Source organism: Anolis sagrei, chromosome 4 (genome assembly GCF_037176765.1).
Source record: "Anolis sagrei isolate rAnoSag1 chromosome 4, rAnoSag1.mat, whole genome shotgun sequence".
Taxonomy (NCBI): Eukaryota; Metazoa; Chordata; class Lepidosauria; order Squamata; family Dactyloidae; genus Anolis; species Anolis sagrei.
In genome coordinates, this window is record NC_090024.1 from 229,135,544 (window position 1) to 229,158,347 (window position 22,804).

The window sequence follows — 22,804 nt, forward strand, 5'->3', positions numbered from 1 at the left end:
AAATAAATAAATAAATACTGTGCGTCATTGGGCGAGTAAGTTTAAAGATGTTGAGGTGTTTGACTTGTGTGACAAACAAAGAGTTGGATGTCCTGTGACAGCAACCCCCGAGTTTCACAAGCAAACGGTTGACAGATTGATTCAGGACTATCGTCATATCACTCAGAGAGAAATTTCAAGCATAATCGGCATTTCACAAGAACTTATGGTCACATTATTGTTTTGCTTGGCTATTGGAAGATCTGTACACAATGCATTGCAGAAACAGTGTCAACTTCTTCCATGACGACTTCAGAAAACTTGTTCATCGTTGGCAGAAATGTATCCAAGTTTCTGGCGATTATGTGGAAAAATGAATAGTGGTAGTTAAAGAGCACATTCTAAGGATTATTTCTGCGTTTGATTTATTAAAATATTCCCAGCCAAACCCAAATAACAAAGGTGGAGGCATTACTTTTCATTCAACCCTCGTAGATCATGACCATACAGCCCAGAAACTACAGAACACCCAATTATGGAGAAAAGAGAGTTTTTACACAAATTACAGCAGAAGGTGTCACCCCAAAGGAGATTCATCAGAGAATGCAAGCTGCTTATGGTGATTGTGTTGATATGATTACTGTGCGTTGTTGGGCGAGTAAGTTTAAAGATGTTGAGGTGACATCTTCTGCTGTCAAAAATTCAATGACTGTACGTTGCTTAAGTCACATTGACTGACCGTCTGTGCAGGGTTCCATATTTTGCACTTTAACAACACAACCATTCAATGCTAAGGCTTCCTGCCAAAATGGAATTGTAGAGGAGAGTCTAGTGAATAAGCCAGTACCTGCCGCATACCAGTACTGCCATCTGTTGAGGAGTTACGAAGGTGGAGGCATAACTTTTTATTCAATCCTCGTATCTTTAGTGATTGAACTGAACAATCACTATTTGTCTTCAGTGGTTGAACAAGATGGCCTCTGGGAATCCCTTCCAACTCTGTGATTGGATCGTCCATCCATCCACCAATCTTAGACTGGATGTCCTTTGGGCATCCTCTTCAACTGTGATTCATCTGTCTACCCATCTATCAATCTTCCAAGGTTGGACTAGATGGCCTTTGGAGATACTGAGGCCACAGGGAGCTCCTCAATTGAATAAACCCTCTTCTGAGATGAGCAAAACTAGTGGAAAGGTGAGCCATGGTCAAGTTTTTATACAGTAGAGTTTAACCCCTCCTCTGTTCAAATGGTAGGGCCCAATACTAAGAGGTGCTGAGGTGCAAACTACACTCTCAGCCTCAAAAGAATGGCTGTTTGTTTATTTGGAGCATTTGTAGATGGCATGGGCCAACTTTGGCCCTCCCGGGTTTTTTGGACTTCAACCCCTGCTGTTAGGAATTATGGGAGTTGAAGTCCAAAACACCCGGAGGGCTGAAGTTGGCCCATGCCTGCAATGCTTCCTCTCTTTATATTTTGGAATTGAGGATAAGGGATACTCAACCTTTAGTATCTGACGCTACACAGTTCTCACAGAAGTTGGGGAGGTTTAGGAGGACAAGGAGGAGGGGGAAGGGATACTGAGGTCACAGGGAGCACCTCAATTCAATAAACCCTCCTCTGAGATAAGCAAAACTTTAGTGGAAAGGTGAGTAAGGGTCAGGTTTTTATACAGTAGAGTTTAACCCCTCTGTTCAAATGGTAGGGCCCAATACTAAGAGGTGCTCAGGTGCAAATCACAGTTTCTCAGCCTCAAAAGAAGGAATGTTTATTTATTTGGAGCATTTGTAGAAGGCATAGGCCAACTTTGGCCCTCTGGGTGTTTTGGACTTCAACCCCAGAATTCCTAACAGCTGGAGGAATCCCTCAGCCTAATTCTATCTCTAGCTACTCCTTGAGGTCTGGAAAATTGATAACACCAGAGACTTGTGCAGTCCAGGGATGAAACCCAACACTAACATATAAAAGAAAGTCTAACTTAACAACTAAAATTAAATGAAAAGTGCAACCTATTATATCAGACATGAAACAAAACATCACAGAAGCATCAATTTCACAGTTCTTTAGGGGCCAATAAAATTGATAATTGCTCAAGATGTCTATTGAGCTGTTGGGGTGAACGGCACGATATGGATGGCATTTATTAATTGGGTAAAATGATAGTATTACCATCTATTTCTCCTCCTTGTAAGCTAGTGAGCAAAGGTATGTTTTCAGTTGTTTCTAGAAGGCAGGCAGGGAGGGGGCCATCGTTAAATCCTAAGAAAGGGAGTTCCAGAGGTGGGGGGCGGCCTCAGAAAAGGACCTTTCTCTCGTTCCCACCAGCCGCACTTGGGATGGGGGTGGGACCGAGAGCACGGCCTCCTCCGATGACTGCAGTGTCCGAGTTGTCTGTAGTGGGAGATGCTATTTGTCAATAACAAATGAACCAAATGCATCAGCAAATAATACATAAAATAAACATCAACGTGAACTTATAATAACTAACCAAACAAATACTTTAAAACAGTTACATAATGATAAAATCTCAATAAAGTACAATTCAAAGTGTATAATGATGATGATATGTTAAAAATGATATACCACAGTCAATAGCACCAAAATGGATTTCCAGTGTCCAACATACTGAGATGTTCTACACCAGTGGTTCTCAACCTGTGGGTCCCCAGATGTTTTGGCCTTCAACTTCCAGAAATCCTAACAGTTGGTAAACCAGCTGGGATTTCTGGGAGTTGTAGGCCAAAACACCTGGGCACCCACAGGTTGAGACCCACTGCATTTTTGTTCTATATACTGATCACACAATGCAGTTCAAAACACAGTGTATGGCAGTGTAGATCCAGTCGTTTCAAACTGCCTTATATGACAGTGTAGATCTCATGGGTTTCAGGCAGTGTAGACTCATATAATCCCGTTCGAAGCAGGTAATTTGGGATCAGATCCTGGGATACAAGTCTCATTCCCTGGTGGCGTAGTGAGTTAAACTGCGTTGCTGAACTTGCTGATCGAAAGGTTACAGGTTCGAATCCATGGAGCGGTGTAAGCTCCTGCTGTTAGCCCCAGCTTCTGCCAACCTTGCAATTAGAAAACATGCAAATATGAGTAGATCAATAAGTACTGCTCCGGTGGGAAAGTAACGGCGCTAGATGTGGAGAGAAAACAAAAGATTTATCTACTATTTGCCCACCTCAAGTGACTGAATATAGTTTGGGTGTATCTGTTAGGGTAGTTTTTCTCTTATTTCAGAAAGAGCTTTGTGCTTTTTTTGCCTTTAGCATAATATCCTTTAACCACCAATTTTGTCCTATTTGTGAATATATTTGTTATTGTGTTTTCTGACTTTTAAAATGTTGTTTTGGTTATGTACAGTGTATTGTTTTAGCGCTGTTTGCTGCTTGGAGCTTCTTTTGAGAGAGAATAAATTTTGTACAATAATATTGGACACTGTGATTTTCTAGGTATTGCATTTTCCCTCTCCCCTGTTCTATTAACCTTTTAAAAATGTGTTAAACAAGCAGTAGGAGAGTTCTTTCTTACTAGGCATCCCATAGAACATCCACACACTAGAGGGTGCCAAATAGCAACACAGAATTTATATAATTGTTTATACAAGACAACTAACCTATATTTTTGCTACTGTTTATGGTCTGCTGAAACTGTGGAAAACATATTTCTGATGTTTTCTAAACGTGAACTGCAATAGGATGTTTTTTGGAATATAGCCTTTCTTCAGTCTGTACAGGGAAACCTTGGTCTTGTAATCTCGTCTGTGAGAAGAGAGATTTGAAGGCAATTGAAGATTTAAATGCCCTAGTCTTGAAATCTCATTTAGTTTTAGGGAGTCATATAGTATGACTTTGCTTATAGTATGGCCTCTATATCATGAGGGGATATGTTCCTGGACTTTGTGTAGATACATGAAACTTTGATAACAGCAGACCCTATTGAAATGAAGTACCGTCCTGAGTCCCCTTTTAGGGTGAGAAGGGCGAGTCACAAATATGTGAAATAATAATACTTCTGCCCCAAGAATACCATAGAGTCAGGCTACAGGGTGTAGAAAACGACTAGAGAATACATATTGTGTCAGATAAATGAACCCATGGATAATAGTCCCACGGATACATGTGCTGTACTGTTTGGCCATTGTAGAAAAGGAAAACTGGGTTTCTTTTACATTTTGATTTCATTCACCAACTCATTTGCCAACTTAAAATGTAATGTCATAGTATCATAATGTTGGAAGAGAGCATAGGGGTCATCCAGTCTAACCCCCTGCCATGCAGGAACACACAGTCAAAGTACAGCCATCCACTGTCAGCTTAGAAACCACCATTGGAGGAGATTGCATCATGTTTCCAAGGCAGGATATTCCACTGTTGAACAACTCTTACTGTCAGAAAATTCTTCCGAATGTTTAGGTGGACTCTCTTTGCAACTTAAGAACAAACCTTGTTAGTAACTCGGGGACTGCCCGTTTAGTACCATACATTTTCCCTTGTTGAAATTCGTTTTTTTAGTTTTGGCACAGCTCTAATCTGTCAGTCATTTTGGATTCTGGTTCTGTGCAAATCATTGATAAAGATGTTGACTAGCACTGGGCCCAGAACAGAACACCGTGGCACCCCACTGGTCATTTCTCTCCTGGATGAGGAGCAGCCAATTGTAAGCACCCTTTGGGTTCTGGCAGTTAATCAGTTCCCAAGCCATCTAACAGTAGTTATTTGTGGAATAACAAGTGAATTTGTGGATATTTCAAGATATATCAAAACATTATGGTGCCTTTCTCTTTAAAAGACCCTCCCCCCGCCCAAGCAACATATAACTTTAGAAAACAGTTTTCAATAGAACTAATTTTTTTTAAAAAACTCAATTGACCAGAATAGAAATAGAAATAGAAAACCATCAGAAGTCAGTTTTAATATATTATGACCTACTTAAATCTAAATAAACTTTCATCCAGTCTATATTCTGAAGGAGACTGCACGGGGGTGTTGACATTAACACTGTCTTGCATCCTGTCCATCTTTTCTGGGGTATTGCATGAGCCTTTGAGGAAGATCGTGAATCATATACAGGCTTAGAAGGGATAAAACAGATTTTCAAATATCTTAATTCCTAACTTCATGGCAAAGGTAAAATATATGGTCCTCCAGATGTCACTGAGCTGCAGTCTTTTCATCTCTCACCACTGGCTATGGCTGATGAGTGTTGCAGACCAAGAAGATCGGGAGTGCAACCTCTTCCTCACCCCTGATTTGAGGAAAAATGAGATGATACCATGTGTTGCCACCCTGTTATGAGGCTGCAGATGGAATTTGCGGGGAAAAGATTTCCAGGAAAACCACAAGTGAAGGATAGTATCACCTGCTGAATGTCTGTATACTGTATAGTTCACATGCAGTGTATGCCAAAGAACCAAGAAAGGGGGAGAGGATGGACCTTTACATACAACTCATATGTCTTAATATTTAGTTTATTGTTTGCTTTTTCATAGCAATTTTACTGCTTGTTTTTATTTGATGTAATTTTTGTTTTTTTTTAAAAAAATCAATGATATATTGATTGTTTTTTTCTTTTTGGTTGTTTATTTTATGAGATACTTTGATATTTATTTCTGTACCAGTGAGTTACCTTGAAAACATTTTCTTCATATTTCTTTCTTCATCTTTTAGGTAGGAATGGATGGATACACTGACAGTATTGGCAAACTGGGTTTTATAGTACAGTTCTGTACATGTTTACTCGGATGTATGTTATGTTGAGTTCATTCAGACAAGTCCAATGTTTAGGATTACACATTAGCAGAGTTGAACTGACATTCAAGGTATATAGAAAATATAGGAATTTTCAAAATATTATGCGAAAAGCATTTGTTTTCCATGATAAAATATAGACTTCTAATAAAAGGTTTGCATTTTCTTTCAAATATTTCAAATGACTAAGAGATACTAAAAAGTGCTATGCTTTGTCAGTATGGGTAAGATTAGAGATCAGTACTGTAATGTTACATTGAGATAGGTTTCTCATTATCTTCAGTGTAATGCTTCCCATTTATGCTTTATTTCTATATTGCATGATGTTCTGATTAGACCAGTTAGAGATTTGTGAATCTTTAAAGTCCATACCATTAGTTTTCTTGGTTTCTAGACAGTTGCTGCAAAAATGGTTTAAAAAATTACTGTCTGTACACTCTGAACTGTTCAAAGGCTGAGAATTGAGAATTGTAAGACTGTACTCCCAGCCAATGACTTCCCATAATTTGCACTGGAATTCTGTAGAGTAAATTCCTTTGATCTTTCCATGTACTTTTATTATTTGACATGGTACTGTAATATAACAAATTAGCCTGCCATTCTGCCTTCCTGAAAACATGGTTTGTTTTAGAGTTCAGAAGCATGGTGTGATTTTGAGTAATTATTTTGTTCCTCAGCATTTGTAAATCAGAAATGTACTGCTTTTGAATATCTGTTAACAATCGCTTATAAATTTCTTGTTTGCAAATCTGTAATCTGTTAAAAAACTAAATTACTGGCTATTACCACAGGTTACTTTGCCAGTAAATATTATGTTAATTAGTAAATGAATTACTTGTTTGGCATTAGGAAATTATTCCTAATCATTTGGTTAATGCTGACAGTTTGTTCTTATCACACTATAACGTTATACGCCCATGTTACGTTCTTCCAAATTCTTGTACTAAAACACTCTGCTCTTTTTATGTCATTGTTTTGTGACATGTTATTTCTTGATCACACTTTCCTCCAAGTATATTTGGCATGTCAAGTGTGAAAGACTTGGTTTGTGCTACAGCAAGGTCCACCTGGGTGATCTCATTGAGACGTACTATGCAAGTTCTCATTTCAGTGTATAGCTGAATGCACAAGGAGACATAATGTATCTTGCTGTGTGGATGAACTGTTTTTAGTTCCTCTGTTTTGTAAGGGACAACACCACTATTGTTTGAGAAAACTCACAGGCTTTATGATGCCACAAAGTGCCATATGTTTTAGCAGTGTATGTTATAAATAGCACATTCTTTGAAACTGTATGTATTGATGGTTATTAGTCATGGTGGTCATATAACTCTTCCATAGGCATAACTTTATGTATTACTGAGAGTCAACAATGTGGAAGGCCATTATTTTTGTGACCTGCTGACTGGATTCTGAATTAGAAAATAGTTTAAATTCATGCCAAATGTATAAGTGTCAATAAACAGCACCGGTTTTTTAGACATTGGATATGTTCAGGGAGAAATCTACTTTGTGTAAGCCTCAACATCACTTTTCTGTTAATAGCTAGGTGATATAGTTAATTTCCTTCAAGACTTATGGTGATTCTGTGAATGAAAGATCTCCAAGAGACCCTGCCTTCTACATCTCTGCTTAACTTCTGCTTAATGGGTGCCATGCTGTTAGAACTTAGAGGAGATATAGGATCTTTGCTTCTGATTTTATTATATCAGTTGTGATGATAGATATAATTGAATATAGATGTGCTGGCTTCATCTACTAGGGCACATGTAAGACTGTCTGGGCAGTTACTCTGGTTTTTTTTCTACTGCCATTGGGTGAATACCCCTGAGGGTGACAGAGGTGAGACCCTCTCATGGCCAGACACCTCCGTGGCTTCTAAAATACTGATGACAGCATTTACAAATATAGCTGTCGCTGGCAGTGATGACTCAAAAGTATGCCATTTCAATTGCAATACTGTTTTTTGCCTGTATCCATGGAAACATAGTTCTGAGACATGAGATTGCAAAAGGAAGAAGCCTAATGGTGCTGTAACAACTCATGACTACTTTAGTTATGTAGAAATGACAGATTTTTATAATATAATATGCCGGTCGGATAAAATGATAGGCTCCAATGTTCAGAACTTGCACATTGAAATGTTTATAGCAGGCCTGCACAACCTGTGACCCTCCTTCTGTTTCGCCTCCAACTCCCAGAGGCCCTAGCCAGCTTGTCCAATGGCCAGGAATTCTGTGAGTTGGTAGTCAAAACAGCTGGAGGACTACAAGTTGTGCAGGCCTGGTTTATAGCTGTACAAACTTCTTGCAAGAGGGTTGATGTTACAGATCTCATTTCAGCCTTTAAATGATTTTAAATGTTTTATTGTATAATCATATTAATATTAATGTAATTTTTCCTTAATATGACTTGCATTTCTAAAATATGGGAATTTTCCTTACAGTCTCTGCAAATCACTCTTTTCATACCAAGAGCCAGATTGTTGGGGATGGCCTTTAGCTTAATGATAGAGTCCACAGTCACCTACGTATCTACCAAGACACTACACTTGGAAGGTTATCATACTCTGACAGTGAGGGATCGCCTAGGTAAGAATGCAAATTCTTCGTATATGGAAAAGTCTCGTGCTCAATCACTAGTATCACAAATTAAAAGAATTTGGTTATAGTAATGTGAAAAATCTGCCTGAGATTCTGAAGAACCGCTGCAAGAATAGACAATACCGTATGACTAGTCTGATCTGCTGTTAGACAGTATTCTATAGTTACATGACTTTTAAATGCTCATGTTTGCCACCTCTTTCTTCCTGATCCATAACATTCTGGGCCCTCAACTAATAGTGGTAAGCTGACATTTTGTTACAGATTACATATGTCTCAACCATGCTGTCTGGGTTGCTCTTATGGAAATATGGAAAAATTGATTTCAAACTTAAAGCACTTGCTCTTAAGTTGCTCTTAAGGAAATATGGAAAAACCGATTTCAAACTTAAAGCATTGTGCATGATACACAAAGTATGTGTTGTATTAATATTTCGGGCTTCTTCTTGAAGCTGAAGAGCTATCACATGTCACTACGGTCTAAAGAAGATGCCATCTTATAGATCATAATGGAGATCTACATCAAGATATAACTCGAAACAGAGCTTGAACATTCAGGTATAACTTTATGCTTGAACAATATTTAAAGGATCCTGCCTTCCTTTGACACATGGTGATTGTTTGTTTTGAAGCAAATAACAGTTTGCCTTTGTTCCAGACAAAAATTGTAGTGGTGGTAATTTATTCACTTTTACCCCTCTTTTTTCAGCAATAATACTCAATGTAGCTTACAAAATATAAACAAAATATTAAAATATATGCTTAAAACATACACAAAGCTGATGGTTTTACATGATTAATTAAGACCATTTAATACAAACCAATTAAAAGGCAAAACATAAAATTAATAGACTAATTTACTAGTAAAAGCATTTGTAATATGATCCCTTATACTTTCCACTGACTTATGCAAAGGACAAGGGGGGAGCAGCTACCAAGACGTTCATAACTTGGCCTGCAACCCAAGTCTGGAAACAGCGTTTGATTGTAGTTTCTGACTTATGTTTAGAGTGGAAATGTTAATTATTACTTGCTAGTTGAGATGAAAGACCAAACTTGGTTGCTTCAATAGGAAAGGAGGGAGGATATTGGTGAGTATAGTGAAAGAATAAAAGCAAGAATTAGTGTTTGGGGTTGGTATAATATGTAATATTCCAAGTATTTGAATATTAAGTCAGATAATTAATAAATGAAAAATACAAAATAAGTGCAGGATGAATTTTGTAATACTTCATGTTTCACAATGAAAAGATACTCAGTAAAAAAAATTTTTATTTGCACTCCCCTCCCTCCAAATCTGTTGTCTGAAATATTCCCACCTGATGGTTTAGGTGAAATATTTCAGAATGACAGTCAGTATATACTACAGTGTCATTTTATTAGATGTCAAACAAGCTTAAATCAGAAAACCACGACTGTAGGTTAAATCCCCACTTACATTTTTGTAAACTTAATTTTTCATAATAGAATAATCATTTATTTTAAAATATATGTGGATGACATTGATGCCAGTGTAAAACCTTGTGCTCTGAGTCATCAGAGGAATTAGATAAGTTACCTTTAAATTTCTAAACCATCTTTTTGGTAGCAGTACTAGACACTAAGCTGCAGCGGTAGAAATCGAGTGTTTCCCTGACAACTGATAAAAACACAAGTGTATAAAAACCCGAAGTGGAAGGATGCAGCACTCAGAGATAGTGTGGGCTGGGACACACTTATGGTAGCATATAAAGCTGGAGAGAGAAAAAGCCCTGCTGAAGAATGGTCAATAACTCTTGGCATTGGGTTGGGATTTATGGGAGGGCAAGATTCTTGCCCATAAATTTGAGGATGGAAGAGCTTTGCCAAATCTGTCTGTAGTTGTGCTTCAGGTATGTCTTTCTTCTTGCACATTATATCGAGAAATAATAAGCCAGACTTTTTTCAGTGCAAACGCATGTTCTTTAGCTTCCCATTGCCTCTGCTTGTGTCTTTGGCTGTGCTGTTTTCAGTGCTGGTGAGACCCCCCCCCCCCCCCTTTTCCATGTCAGTGAATCAGGGTTTCTTTTTATTAATTCTTGCATAAAACTTTGCATATTCTCTGTCATTTCTTGTTTTTCTTTATTAAAATCTTATTTCCTCATCTTCATCTTTGCAGTTCTTGCAGGAAAGGAGTGAAGCTCAAGCTGGAATTCAACTGTAATTAATGAGCCAATGTGTGACAGTAGTTGCTTGATAGCAGCCTTTTAATGCATGCTCTTTTCATCAGGATTTGTGCTATACTGATGTTTTGTTGGGTATTTAGCATATACTTGGCACTTAGTATGGAACTTGTAATGGTGCAAATGTAGTAAACAGTTGGCAGTCCATTAATATTGAATTTATAAAGGGAAAATGTAGTCTGGAAACATCACAACTAGGCATGTTTCCTGTGTTTCAAATGCTGATAAAATATTTATTAGTTAAAATATGGGTTTATTCATTGTTGAATTTCTGTGAATCAGAACTGAAACCTCTGGAAAAATGTGCATGCAGTGAAATGATTGGATGTTAACAATTAGTATGAGTATTCAAATAACAAAATGCTCCAGCAGCTATGACAGATTATTGCAAAGTTGTGCCCTGTAAACAATAACATGAAAAAGAAATTATTAAAAGAGATTTGTAGATGTTATAAGAAAAGTAATCCAGAATGACTTAGTCATTGAGCAGGGACTATTTCTCAAGTGAGAAACTTCGTGCCTGGGATTCTTACTGAATTGCAGGACAGTTGGTGTTCTTAACTGTGGGATATTACAGGTACATGTGCTGTACTACCAATTGCATCTCTCCCCATTTTCACGAAGTATAACCGAACAAGTGCAACTGAGTTTAGATATTCTGACTTTTTGCTTATTGTCAAGCACACAAAATGAGCTCCCTAAATCCTAAAGGCTTTTGTGTTGATTTTAGTAGGGAAGAGCTCTTGAAAGCTGAGGATGGAAAATTTATATTCTGGGGTTTGTGTGTGTAGAAATAGTCCTGTTTGTAGGTGCATACAGTTCTGTACCTTGCTATGAATTAAGATAGAATTAATAATCTGAAAACCCAAGAATGGAAAAACATGCCAGTATTACTAAAGTGAGGACTTACTACTATTGACTTTTAAGAAAGGTAATATGGTGGCTGATATCCCATGTGGATAGGCCCTAAGTTCTTCAGGGTAACACTTTTAGCCTCTGCTGAATACATATTAGTTGCTCAGTATATAGTAATAAAATATTATTATTATTCTCTGAATACATTTGGTGTCTGCAGTTTCCATGGTGCCTTGGAATATTGCCAACTAAAATTCTGGTGGTTATGAGTAATATAATAGTTGTTGAAGGCTTTCATGGCTGGAATTACTAGGCCACTCTAGAACATGGCCCTATAGCCCGAAAAAACCCACAAGAACCTAATATAATAGTTGTTAGCTGTGTCTTTAAGCCTATAAACAACTATACATTCTGAGTGGATTTTTTTATTTTGCTAGAGAAGAATTTAAAGTGAAATACAATTATTTTTATTTTGGGGTGTGTATGCACCAGGTTGTTAGGAAATAATAACTTCTGACTTTCTTTTTCTGAGACAAATAAGTCATTCTAAAGTTAGGACAGAGCTTTGAAAATTACTTTAGAAAACACAGTTACTTTCTATTCCTGTTACAAGCCCCCAAAATAGTTACTGTTATTTACTTTATACCTTGCCTTTTTCCATGTGGGGACTCAAAGTGGCTGTAGAGTTAATTACTATGATTGTTGTAATTTTAAAGTATTTCTTTACTTTTTAGTTCAGGAATAACTGATTGAAAAAAATGTATGAATTGCTGTTGAAAACATAAATGGAAAGTGACAAAATGAAATAATACATGGTTAAATGGTCTCAGAATTTTGCTTTTAATAATGAGATATTAGGTATGGGTATGCTCTCCATGAAAATGCAGGTTTGCAATTTGGGAGTGAACAAAAGTACTTTTGCCCAATTAAAACTAGTTTGCCAATTGTTTCTGTTTATTGAGAAATTGGATTTGGTCAGGGTAACACATGCTTTGGCCATATCCTGATTGGGTTATTGTAATGCATTCTACATAGGGCTGCCATTGCCAGGTGCTCAAAAACTTAAATTGGTCCAAAGAGCTGCAGTTAGATTGTGTTGGCAACAGAGGAGCACAGAACATCTTTGTTGGAGCAGCTCCACTGGCTGTCAGTCCATTTCTTGCCACAGTTCCAGGTGATGAATAGAGAGATAGGAAGAAGCAGGCATTGCTGTATAGCAGTGCACTGTCCATTGTTGAAGAACAGAATAACAAACCCCACTTAAACCTTTCATGATTTTGGTCACTTTTCTCCGAATAAGCTGGAACATGTTTAAAGAAGGGCAACCAAAATGACCAGAGGTTTGGAAGCCAACCCTTAGGAGAAGCGGCTTAGGAGGCTGGTCATAGTTAACTTGGAGAAGATAAGGTTAAGAGAAGACACATTAACTTTGTGCAACTATTTAATAGGGCATCACATTGAGGAGAGTGGGGCAAACTTTTTGTCTGCTGCTCTAGAGATTGGAGACGGAACAATGGATTCAAATGGCAAGAAAAGAGATGCCACCTAAACATTAGGAAGAACTTCCTGGTGATGAGAGTTGTTTGTCAGTGGAATATGCTGCCTCAGAGTATGGTGAAGTCTCTTTCTCTTGATGGCCATCGTTGGGAGTGCTTTGATTGTGTGTTCCTGCATGGCAGGGGGTTGGATTCAAATGCCAATGTGGTCTCTTCCAACTTCTAAAGTTTTTCTCATGATGTTGTGGCACATAACTACACTACTAGAATCTACTCTGGTTAGGGTTATATCAATTCTTTGAAACAAATTTCAAAAGAAATTCCAGAATTATAAGATGTTACATGTGTATATATTTTTGTATATGAGGAATATACATTCTTGGATTCTGATGCCGAAAAAACCAAAATAAGTTGCTACTTGGTATATTTATTGTTACAGTGAACATGCAAGTACTTTGAACAGTTCTTGTAGGTATTGACATGTGATAGTGAAGCCTCTGACAACAAGCACCAGCAATACTTGTCTTACCTCCAGCATTGTACAGATTGGAGTCTGGCAGTATATCCATTGAACATTGAAAAATATTATTTAAAGGTTGCGGATGAGATTTTAGCAGTGTTGTGGCTGAATCGAGGGCCCTTCCAAACAAGCCCTATATCCCAGGATGTGATCCTAGGTTTTCTGCATTAAACTGGATTATATGAGTCCTCACTGCCAGATGATCTGAATAAACAGAAAACCTAAGATCTTGGGACATAGGGCCTGTCTGGAAGGGCCCTAAGTCCTCAGTGATGAAATTCCCTTAATTGGTATATTTGGATGGCAAACCCTCAGTAATTTAGCTTTTAATTGTATTTGTTCTGATATCCGCATACATAACAAGTGGTTTTTTAAAAGGCCTTGTGGAATAATTTCAGTAGAGTAGACCTGCTGAATCTGGTGTTGCATGTTAAGTCAGCAATTATGTACCTTAGGTGAGATTAGATATTAGATTTACATTACAATTCCCTGTAAAACTGAACTCAGATGATGGAATGCTTAACAACACATTGCCTAGATAAGCTGTACATGATAGATGAGATACACATATCTTAAAATAAATAATGGGAAGTGAAAAGTTCTGCTGATATGCTCAGGGTTTTTCCCTAGGTATGCAGAAGTATGCATGTTTATGCATTAAACAATTTGAAAATATCCTGCCATGTTATATCAAGTATACATGATCATTCATAATGTTGAAAATACTGAGGTAAGCTTCTAATAAGTATGGAATATGGAGGTACTGGTTGAGGAGGAAGAAAAGGGGGGGGGGGGCAATACAAAAAGTGGTTACTGGTTTGAAGGCCTCCAAAATATTTCTTCTGTGGGGATTATGATTAGGGTGTTTTTGTAGCACCAGAAGGCTCCCCTTCACCATGTAGGTATGTTTCAGAAGGAAGAAAAGGGAAAAAGAAACTCTTGTCAGGGGGCACATATGTCTCCATATGCATATATAGTTGTAGGAAATCCTGGGAGCCTACAATTGTATAGAAAAATACACCGATTTTTCTGTACAAAACACCTGGAGGACCAAAGGTTGAAAATCACTGATGATAAGAAATGCTCCATTGTATTTCTAGTATGCATGAATTGAAATGTGGATTGCAGTCTGTTCTGGAGGCCATCAATGCATGTATGTATTTATTTCTTTACTGCATTTGTATACTGCCTTTTTCACCCCTGAGGGGACTCAAGGCGGTTTGCAAATGTATTTCGTTTTTTTTTTACATGAGCATGCATTTTGCAGGCTTTGAGTACTTTCACCGAACTTGTGTTGGGGAGTGGATTGTTCTTATATTCCATGCTAGGGTTGTGCCTTTGTGCATGGTGCTTTTGAAAACTTTGGTGTTACCCTGGGACTGCTGATCCCTTCCTGTTGTGTGTGGGTGCTCTTTGGCTATGTAATTAGTGCAGCTCTCAAAGAGACAGGAATTTTTTACTACCAAATAGATAATTGATCATGATTATAGGGAGCCTAAAGGAGAAAATGATTGAGATGTCATTTTGAAATCTTATAAATTGGTCATGGAGGTAGCTCATAAAACATTTATTGAAAGAAAGTTAGTAAGGCTGTTCCTGTGGGTTTCTATTACTTCTTGTGCTTCACATAAGTAGATGGAGACGTTTGATGATTAAAAGCATGGTAAGAGAGTGCAAGGGAAAAGATTTTTTCATTTGCACCTGATAGTTTTTTAAAAAATCTTTGCAACTGTTGCTCTAATGGTTTTGAAACCCAGTCGAGTCATTTCTTTACGCCCACACAGAACTGCAGTAGTACAGACGCTGTAGCAGGAAAACCATATTACTAGCTAGAGCCATTAAACTCTCCCCAAACCAAGTGTGGGCTGAAATAACCCTCTTCTTTCTCAAAAACAAAAAAAACCTTCTGTGCATCTTCTGCACATAAGAAAAGAAAACACAGAAGAGGAAAAATTTAAAAGGCAACTCAGACATTTCTGTTTGTTCCAGCCTGTTTTCAGTGAAGTCTAAAGAACTCCTTCTGGCCTATGGACTTGGCCATCTAAAGGTTAGCAAAAAATGTGTTGTTAATTTTGGGGCATATATATTTGATAAGATTCTGAAAAGAACAGAGCAGGTTAATTTAATTGTTGATGTTTTGATACAGAGTTTGCTAGGATGAGATGGAAGAACTGCCTTTCCCCTGATATTCATAGCATGTTTCTGAAATCTGCAGTAGGTCTTTTTCTTCAGTATATATTTAGTATCCTTTGCTTGAGCTTTGCAAACTTTGAAATATGAATGAAGATGGTGGTTGTCTTCAAAGAGAAATCTGTTAGTGTGGTACGGGAACGAAGGACTGCAAACTCTTAATTGGAGAAAACTGACAGTGATTTTTACAAAAAGAAATTCCAAATTTTCTCTTCATTCATATATTTAATTGCAAGAAGCATTTGTGCAACATGTTAGAAAAATAGGACACAAGCTAAATTTAGTTTTTCTCTGAATACTGATCTGAAATTAATTTCCAGCAGTAATATTGTCCTTATTCAGTTCAATTTAAATGAAGTCTATTCCTAGAATTAATATGGGAGGGTGTTTTCATATTAAAACAACATTGTTTGAATTGCAAAAGGCTCCTCATGCTTTTAATTCTAAGGATCAATCTTTGTAATGTCTCAGTTTTTCAGATAATCAGGAGAGAAGAATTAAGCAGCAATCCTTCAAAATGACATATTTACCTTTGGAATATAAACAGTCATTTCTATAATTTGTTCTGTAGCCTTTGTAATAATTTGCTCTGTCTTCCTGATGTATTCTCTACATTTGCTTTTATAATGTAAGTGGACATTGGATACAATGCTTGCTTGTTAAAATATGGCATTTGAAAAAGTTGGCAATAGTATGATAGCTGGGATGCTACGCTGCTTGCGCAACGCGGGTCTGAATTAGGGGAACACGTGCACAAGTGCGCACCAAGTGAGAGACGCAGCTGCGGCGGAGTCGTTGCAATGGAAAGAAGGATAAAAAGGAGGGGGGGGGGGAGACGTCCAATGAAAGGAAGGATAAAAAGGAGGGGGAAAATACTGTTACATTGTCTCACCCTTATCCTGTCCCTCCTGAGTTAAATGACTTCACTGCTATCCTGTCGCAGCTGCGTCTTTCACTTGCTCCGCTGTCTAGCGCACGTGTTCCCTTCATTAATTCTGACCCGTGTTGAGCTACTAGTGTAGGGCCCTAGCTATCATACTATTGCCCAAAAGTTTCTATCCATTATTTGTTGATAGTCTGGGCACTGCCACTACTGAAATATGTTTTATAAATGTCCTATAACAAAATTATTTTTCCACTCCAGAGTATAATTCCTAGTACAAATTGTCTCTTGTAAATTTTAAGGCCAGTTCTATCAGTTTCTCAATTGATAAAATATATGATGACTCCAAATGGCATAAAGCCCAAGGATATGAGCTTTCTCAGTTACTGTTAACTTAAAAATATGTTGCTAGGAAGCAAGTCTGTTAGTAAAGGGAGCTGGAAACAGCATAGCCTTATACAGCTTGAGTATTCCCTAAATGCTTGGAACCAAAAGTATTTTGTATTTTCTTGGATTTTTCAATATCTGCATATACATAATGAGATCTTTGAAATGGGTCAAAGGCCCAAACAAGAAATGCATGTATGTTTCATGTACACCTTATACAAGTTGGGTATCCCTTATCCAAAATTCTAAAAAAAGGTTTGGAAGCAATGCTTTTGGATTTGGAAAGATTAGCCATTTACAAGAAACGTTGCCCGGGGGACACCTGACTGTATTTACTCAGTCTTCGAGGAGGCTCTTTCTGGCCTTGTTTAACATCTTTACTAACGATAAGCCACAACCACCACTCACAAAGAACTTTATATATGCTGATGACCTTGGCCTAACAACACAAGCAAAAGACTTTGAAACAGTTGAAATCCAACTTACTAATGCCTTGAAAGATCTCTCCAGCTACAACAAAGATAACCACCTGAAGCCTAACCCTGCCAAAACACAAGTATGTGCTTTCCATCGGTGAAGCCAACAGGAAATTGAGTCACCTGGGAAGGTCAAGAACTTGAACATTGTTTCCATCCTAAATATCTTGGTGTCACCTTAGATCGAACACTAGCATAAAGGAAACACTGCTTGAACACCAAGCACAAAGTAACTGCACGCAATAACATCCTGCGAAAACTTACTGGCGCACATGGGGTGCAGACCCAAAATTAATAAGAACATCAGCCCTAGCCTTGCCTTACTCAACTGAGTATGCCTGCCCTGTTTGGCATAGGTCTGCCCATGCAAAGCAGGTGAACATAGCATTAAATGAAACATGCAGAATGATCACAGGATGTCTTGAACCTACATCTGTCGATAAACTCTACAACCTAGCTGTCATTGCCGCCCTGATGTGCAACAGGAAGTTGCTAAATGTGAGAGAAATAAGGCTGAACACTGTGAAAGCCACTCACTACATGGCTACCAGCCTCCTCCCAGCAGACTCAAATCAAGGAAAAGCTTTATGAGAACTATCGCTCCTCTTGGCGTCCCCCCAGCAACAGGAAGGGTATCCCTCTGGGCAGCTAGACCAGGAAACCCCAACTGGATGGCCCCCCACGAGGGTCTTCCTCCAGGGGCAAACCAAGAATGGGCAACCTGGAAGTCCCTGAATAGACTCAGAAGCGGAGTGCGCAGACCAAAAGACAACCTGGCAAAATGGCACTACCTAAAAGAATCCCGAACCTTGTGTGACTGGGGAGCAGAACATACAACTCTGCATCTGTATGCTTGTCCATTGTGCCCTTCCTAATGTACAGAAGAGGAATTGTTGTAGGCTACAGACAGTGCTGTTGCCCATTTTTGATGAAAAGATATTTAGCCGCCTGTACAGCTTCTATTTTTATAAGTTTTATACTAATTTATGCAATGCTTTTGATACGAAATAAAATAAATCCAAAATTCTTGGATTTTCTTTTTTTAAATTTTGAAATGCCTGTATTTGCTACATATATATACATAATGAGATATTTTGAACATGGGACCCAAGTGTAAATATAACCTTTATTTATATTTCATTTACTTTTTATACAACATTTAAAATAATTTTGCGCATGAAACAAAGTTCGTTATGTTGAACCACAAGAAGGCAAAGGTATTACTAGCTCATCTATCCATGTGGACAGTTTTAGATTTTGGAGTATTTCAGATTTCAGGCTAAGTGATACTCAATCTGTACACATAGACTAAAGGTAGTTTTATGCACAAAACATTTAATCATTTTGTGTGTGAAACAAAGTTTTTGTAGACTGAAGTATTACGAAGCCAAGTTATCACTATCACTATCTCAGTCACCCTTATGGACAACTTTAGATTTTGGAGGATTTTGGATTTCCAGATGAGGGACCCTCAGCCTGCAATGCACTCAAATTCATGGATGTACTGCATTAGTGCCATGGAATTATGCCAGTACTCTAGTCTCGACAGATACTACTATAGTAGCAGGTTTGTTAATAAAACATTTTTGAATACAGGCAGTCCCCAAGAACAATATGGGTTTTGTAGGTTTGCTCTTAAGTTGAATTCGTTTGTAAGTCAGGAACATTTTTAAGTGTAACTCCAGCCAAATATATATAGTGTATATATTAGCTTTGGATAGCATAAGGAAGTGTTAGCATCCCTGTAGTATTGGAAATTCCATAATCTATTGGAAATTCAAGTGCACCATAACCTTATTGCAAAGGTAAAAATGATATCACCTCCGTTTGGCAAATGTGAATCTCCATGAACATAGAGATCACCTGAAAACCACTAGTCAAAAGCAAATTATGACCTTGTTAGAAGTCAACCCTTAAGACAAGTGATATTCATAAAGTATTAATGTAATAGCACACGGTAGCTCAGCTGTTAAACTGAAGAACCATGTCTTTAAATGGCCAAGGATAAAGACAGGTCACTACAAAAATATATTAGGTTAGCAGAGGATGGTTGTTTCTTTGAAGTAGACTTTGCACTTGGAATTGCTGTTGCCCAAAAAGAATATACACTTCCTTAAAACTTCTTTGTTAAAACATGCACCCAAGAGACAAAAACAAAGTACTCTTCTTTGAAAAATAACATATCAGGTTTACTTACAAACTTGTATATATTCACCATACAGGTACATAGTCTTTAAATGTCTTTAATTATATATGTACTCACTCAGGTCCATGAGCACACACATCCACCTCCAATGAAGTGGTAAGCAGAGTTATAACACTGAAGTCCAAAAGCAAACATGCATCCACCTCCACAGAGGTCTGATGCAAACTGAATACAAAATAGAGTCCTGTGTCCGAAGCCCCTCCCACACCAAAGAGGTACTGGCAAACCAAAATGTACATACAATATACGTTAACAATTATACACATTTACAAACAGTTAGTGGAGGCTTGTAAGGTTGCTGTTTCCAACATATAGTGTTTGTATTGCTGTCTGTGCCCCTGTTCAGAAGATTTCACCTCACTTTCTGTCCCTGTGATAATTAAAACCAGCACTTTGAATTGCGCCCAGAAGCTAATCGGCAGCCAGTGAAGCTGGCGCAACAAAGGAATGGTTCACTCCCTGTACGCCACTCCCGTTAGCAACCTGACTGCCGACCGTTGGACTAATTGAAGCTTCTGAGTAGTTTTCAAAGGCAGCCCCACGTAGAGAGCATTGCAGTAGTCTAATCGGGATGTAACCAGCTGTGGATCCAGGCGGTAGGCAGATTGAATGTTGGATGAGCAAAGGTTAGATAAGCAAGACTCTACTGCTTATGCCTTGAGTTACTTTTGGGTTGAGAGAGGCGGTATATAAATATGGTAAATAAATATTTGGTGTAATCCAAACAGTTTGTTATTCTGAACAAATTTCCAGGTTCAGCGTTTTTTCATTCTAAGGATATGCTAGGCTCTAGTTAGTAGATCCTTTTTTAAAAAAGAAGAGAGCCCTAGAAGCTTTAACCTTGTCCTTTTCCATTCTTATAGTTCACTCAGAGAAGAGTGGGACATTTATTAGTGAAAGGGATTTAGGCAAGAGGAGTCGGAAATCCCAATGCTTCATTCTTATTCATGAGCCCCTCTATAATGAAGAAGGCTTTTGCTTGTGAAATTTGATGCTGAATTACATTGTGCCATTCTTTTTGCTGCTTTTGTGATTTCAAAAGATAGTCAGTATTCTTTTTGTAACCAGAAGTGCCACTCTTGAAATAGGAACAAAAGCAGTTGTCTTGGCTGTTCTTGATTGGAGATTTCTTGAAGGAGAACTGTTATATATACTTCTCTGCTGAATTGATAAGATTGCTAATTTTGAGTGCTCTTGTGGGGCAAAAGCTCAAGAAGCTTATATTCTTGCGAGATTGGTGATTATTAAATTAGATGCAATGTGTCAAGTCATGGTAAAATGCTGCAATTCAGGAGTTTCAAAGTTCCAACAGTAAAATAATGATAAAGTCTTACATGAGGTTCTGAAATGTCTGGAACTGGAACATCAGATACATGGGGAAAGACATAGCTCCATTACAAAGCATATGCACACTATCTCCTAGGAGAGCTGACAAGTAAAGTAAAAGGTGCTTCAAATTCTGGAGAACTTTTGACAGAGTTAGGTAACATAGAATTAGATGGAGCTATAGTCTGAGCCTGTAAAAGGAATAAAAAACAAAACAAAACAAAAACCCTTTTTAGGTTGTACTTAATAATTCTAAATCATGGTATTATAGGCAAAAAAGTATTCAGATGTGTTGAAGTGAGGAGAGATCAGTGCCAGACTTTAACACAAGTAATTCTTATTTCACATTACAGGTGAATTTAATATTGGACTGTATTGATCCCGTATAAGTTTTGGGATTCCTGCATAGTCACAATTTTTCTCTTGTACTTCTGGCAAGAAGAAAGTTCACATGTTTATAAACCATTTTCCAGACATCCTTAGTTTTAGCTTGCTCTTAATAATTGTATCACTTAATCTCTTTGTGGTGAGCAGTGTTCCTTGTCTTGCTCTAGTGAATATGTATGCAAATAACACCCATGATGACACACGTCAGTATGTTTGAAATTTGCCTGTTCATGCTTGATTGGGAAGTACACATGTTTATAATTAATTTCTCAAGTACATGTTTTCATATGCTGAAGAGTTAGATGTTTAGAATGGGGTGAAACATCTTTTTGATGGAAAATCAAGAACTTGCATCTTACTTTGATCCAATCAGGTTCAGGCCTGGTTTTCTGGCAGAAGTAGCTTTGGAGAATGGCTACACCAGGACCTGGACAAGGTAAATGCTTCTTTTTTGGTCCTCCTGAGTACTTTCCGTGACCCTGGCATTCTTCTGGATCATTTGGCTGATTTGGGACTTGGATGCATTATCTTCCAGTGGTTTTGGTCTGCCTTGGTTGCATTGTTTTCAGAAGATAGTCCTGAGGGATTGTTGTCTAGCCTTTTGACCATTAGTTTATGGGTTCTTTGGTGGTCAATACTGTCTTCACTGCTTTTTAATTTTTTTATCAGTTTAAATATTTAAAATGCAATAAATTTTGCATAAGATCAAAAAGAAAAGAAAGTCAGAAAGTACAAGAAAGAAGTGAAAAAAAGAAAACTCCCAATCTTCCATATACAATTGTAGAGTCATAGTTATACCTTTCTTTTCTCATAAAACAAATATCTCCTTCTTTCAATATAATTATCAAGTAAAATTAGTCCTTCTCAAAATTTAATTCTCCCCAAACCATAAGAAAACTATAATCAACAACTTTTATCTAATAAAATAAATTAACATACCAATTTTGCACTTTATTTATCAATTCTAATTGCCCTCTTTTCTTTCCAAGAAATGTACATTCCCTTTACTTATTCTAAACAATTGTTTGATTTATTCTTGAACAAATTCTATGGCCTGCATAATCTGTCTCCTAAACATCTATATTTTTGTTAATCTATCCTTAGATTAAAACCAAATTATATATAGTATATTCTTATAATAGTTTTTATTTTTTTTAAAAAAAAATCATTTTATAAATGTTCACTTTAATAACATATTATCCAAAGTTTTATTTCTTTAGTCACATTTTTTTCATTATTCCATCAGTACATTATCAAAATTCATAACATATTTGCTACAGTTTCTTAAATATCTTCCATTTTATATAGTAGTAGTACAAGTGGAAAAGATTTTGGAATTAGTATTTAATTTCTTTTTCATATCAGGAGCCACTTGAGAAACTTCAAGTCGCTTCTGGTGTGAGAGAATTGACCCATCTGCAAGGACTTTGCCCAGGGGACGCCCGGATGTTTGATGTTTTATCATCCTTGTGGGAGGCTTCTTTCATGTCCCCACATGGGAAGCTGGAGCTGAGAGAGGGAACTCAACCCTCTCTCCCCG

General features: G+C 37.5%; 1 protein-coding gene across 3 annotated transcripts in view; it reads left to right on the forward strand.

The window, feature by feature from the left end:
- Positions 1–867: 867 nt before the first annotated feature.
- The window catches only part of ZNF831 (zinc finger protein 831), a 48,828-nt gene continuing 26,891 nt past the window's right edge, over positions 868–22,804 (forward strand). The window contains exon 1 of one of the 3 annotated variants that reach the window (XM_060772019.2): positions 868–1,174. In XM_060772019.2, coding sequence (XP_060628002.2) covers positions 953–1,174 — 222 coding nt within the window. In that variant the 5' untranslated portion in view covers positions 868–952. Of the gene's footprint in view, positions 1,175–15,129; positions 15,457–21,549; positions 21,701–22,804 lie in introns of those variants that run through there. The other 2 variants (XM_060772022.2, XM_060772021.2) reach the window with 2 other exon arrangements.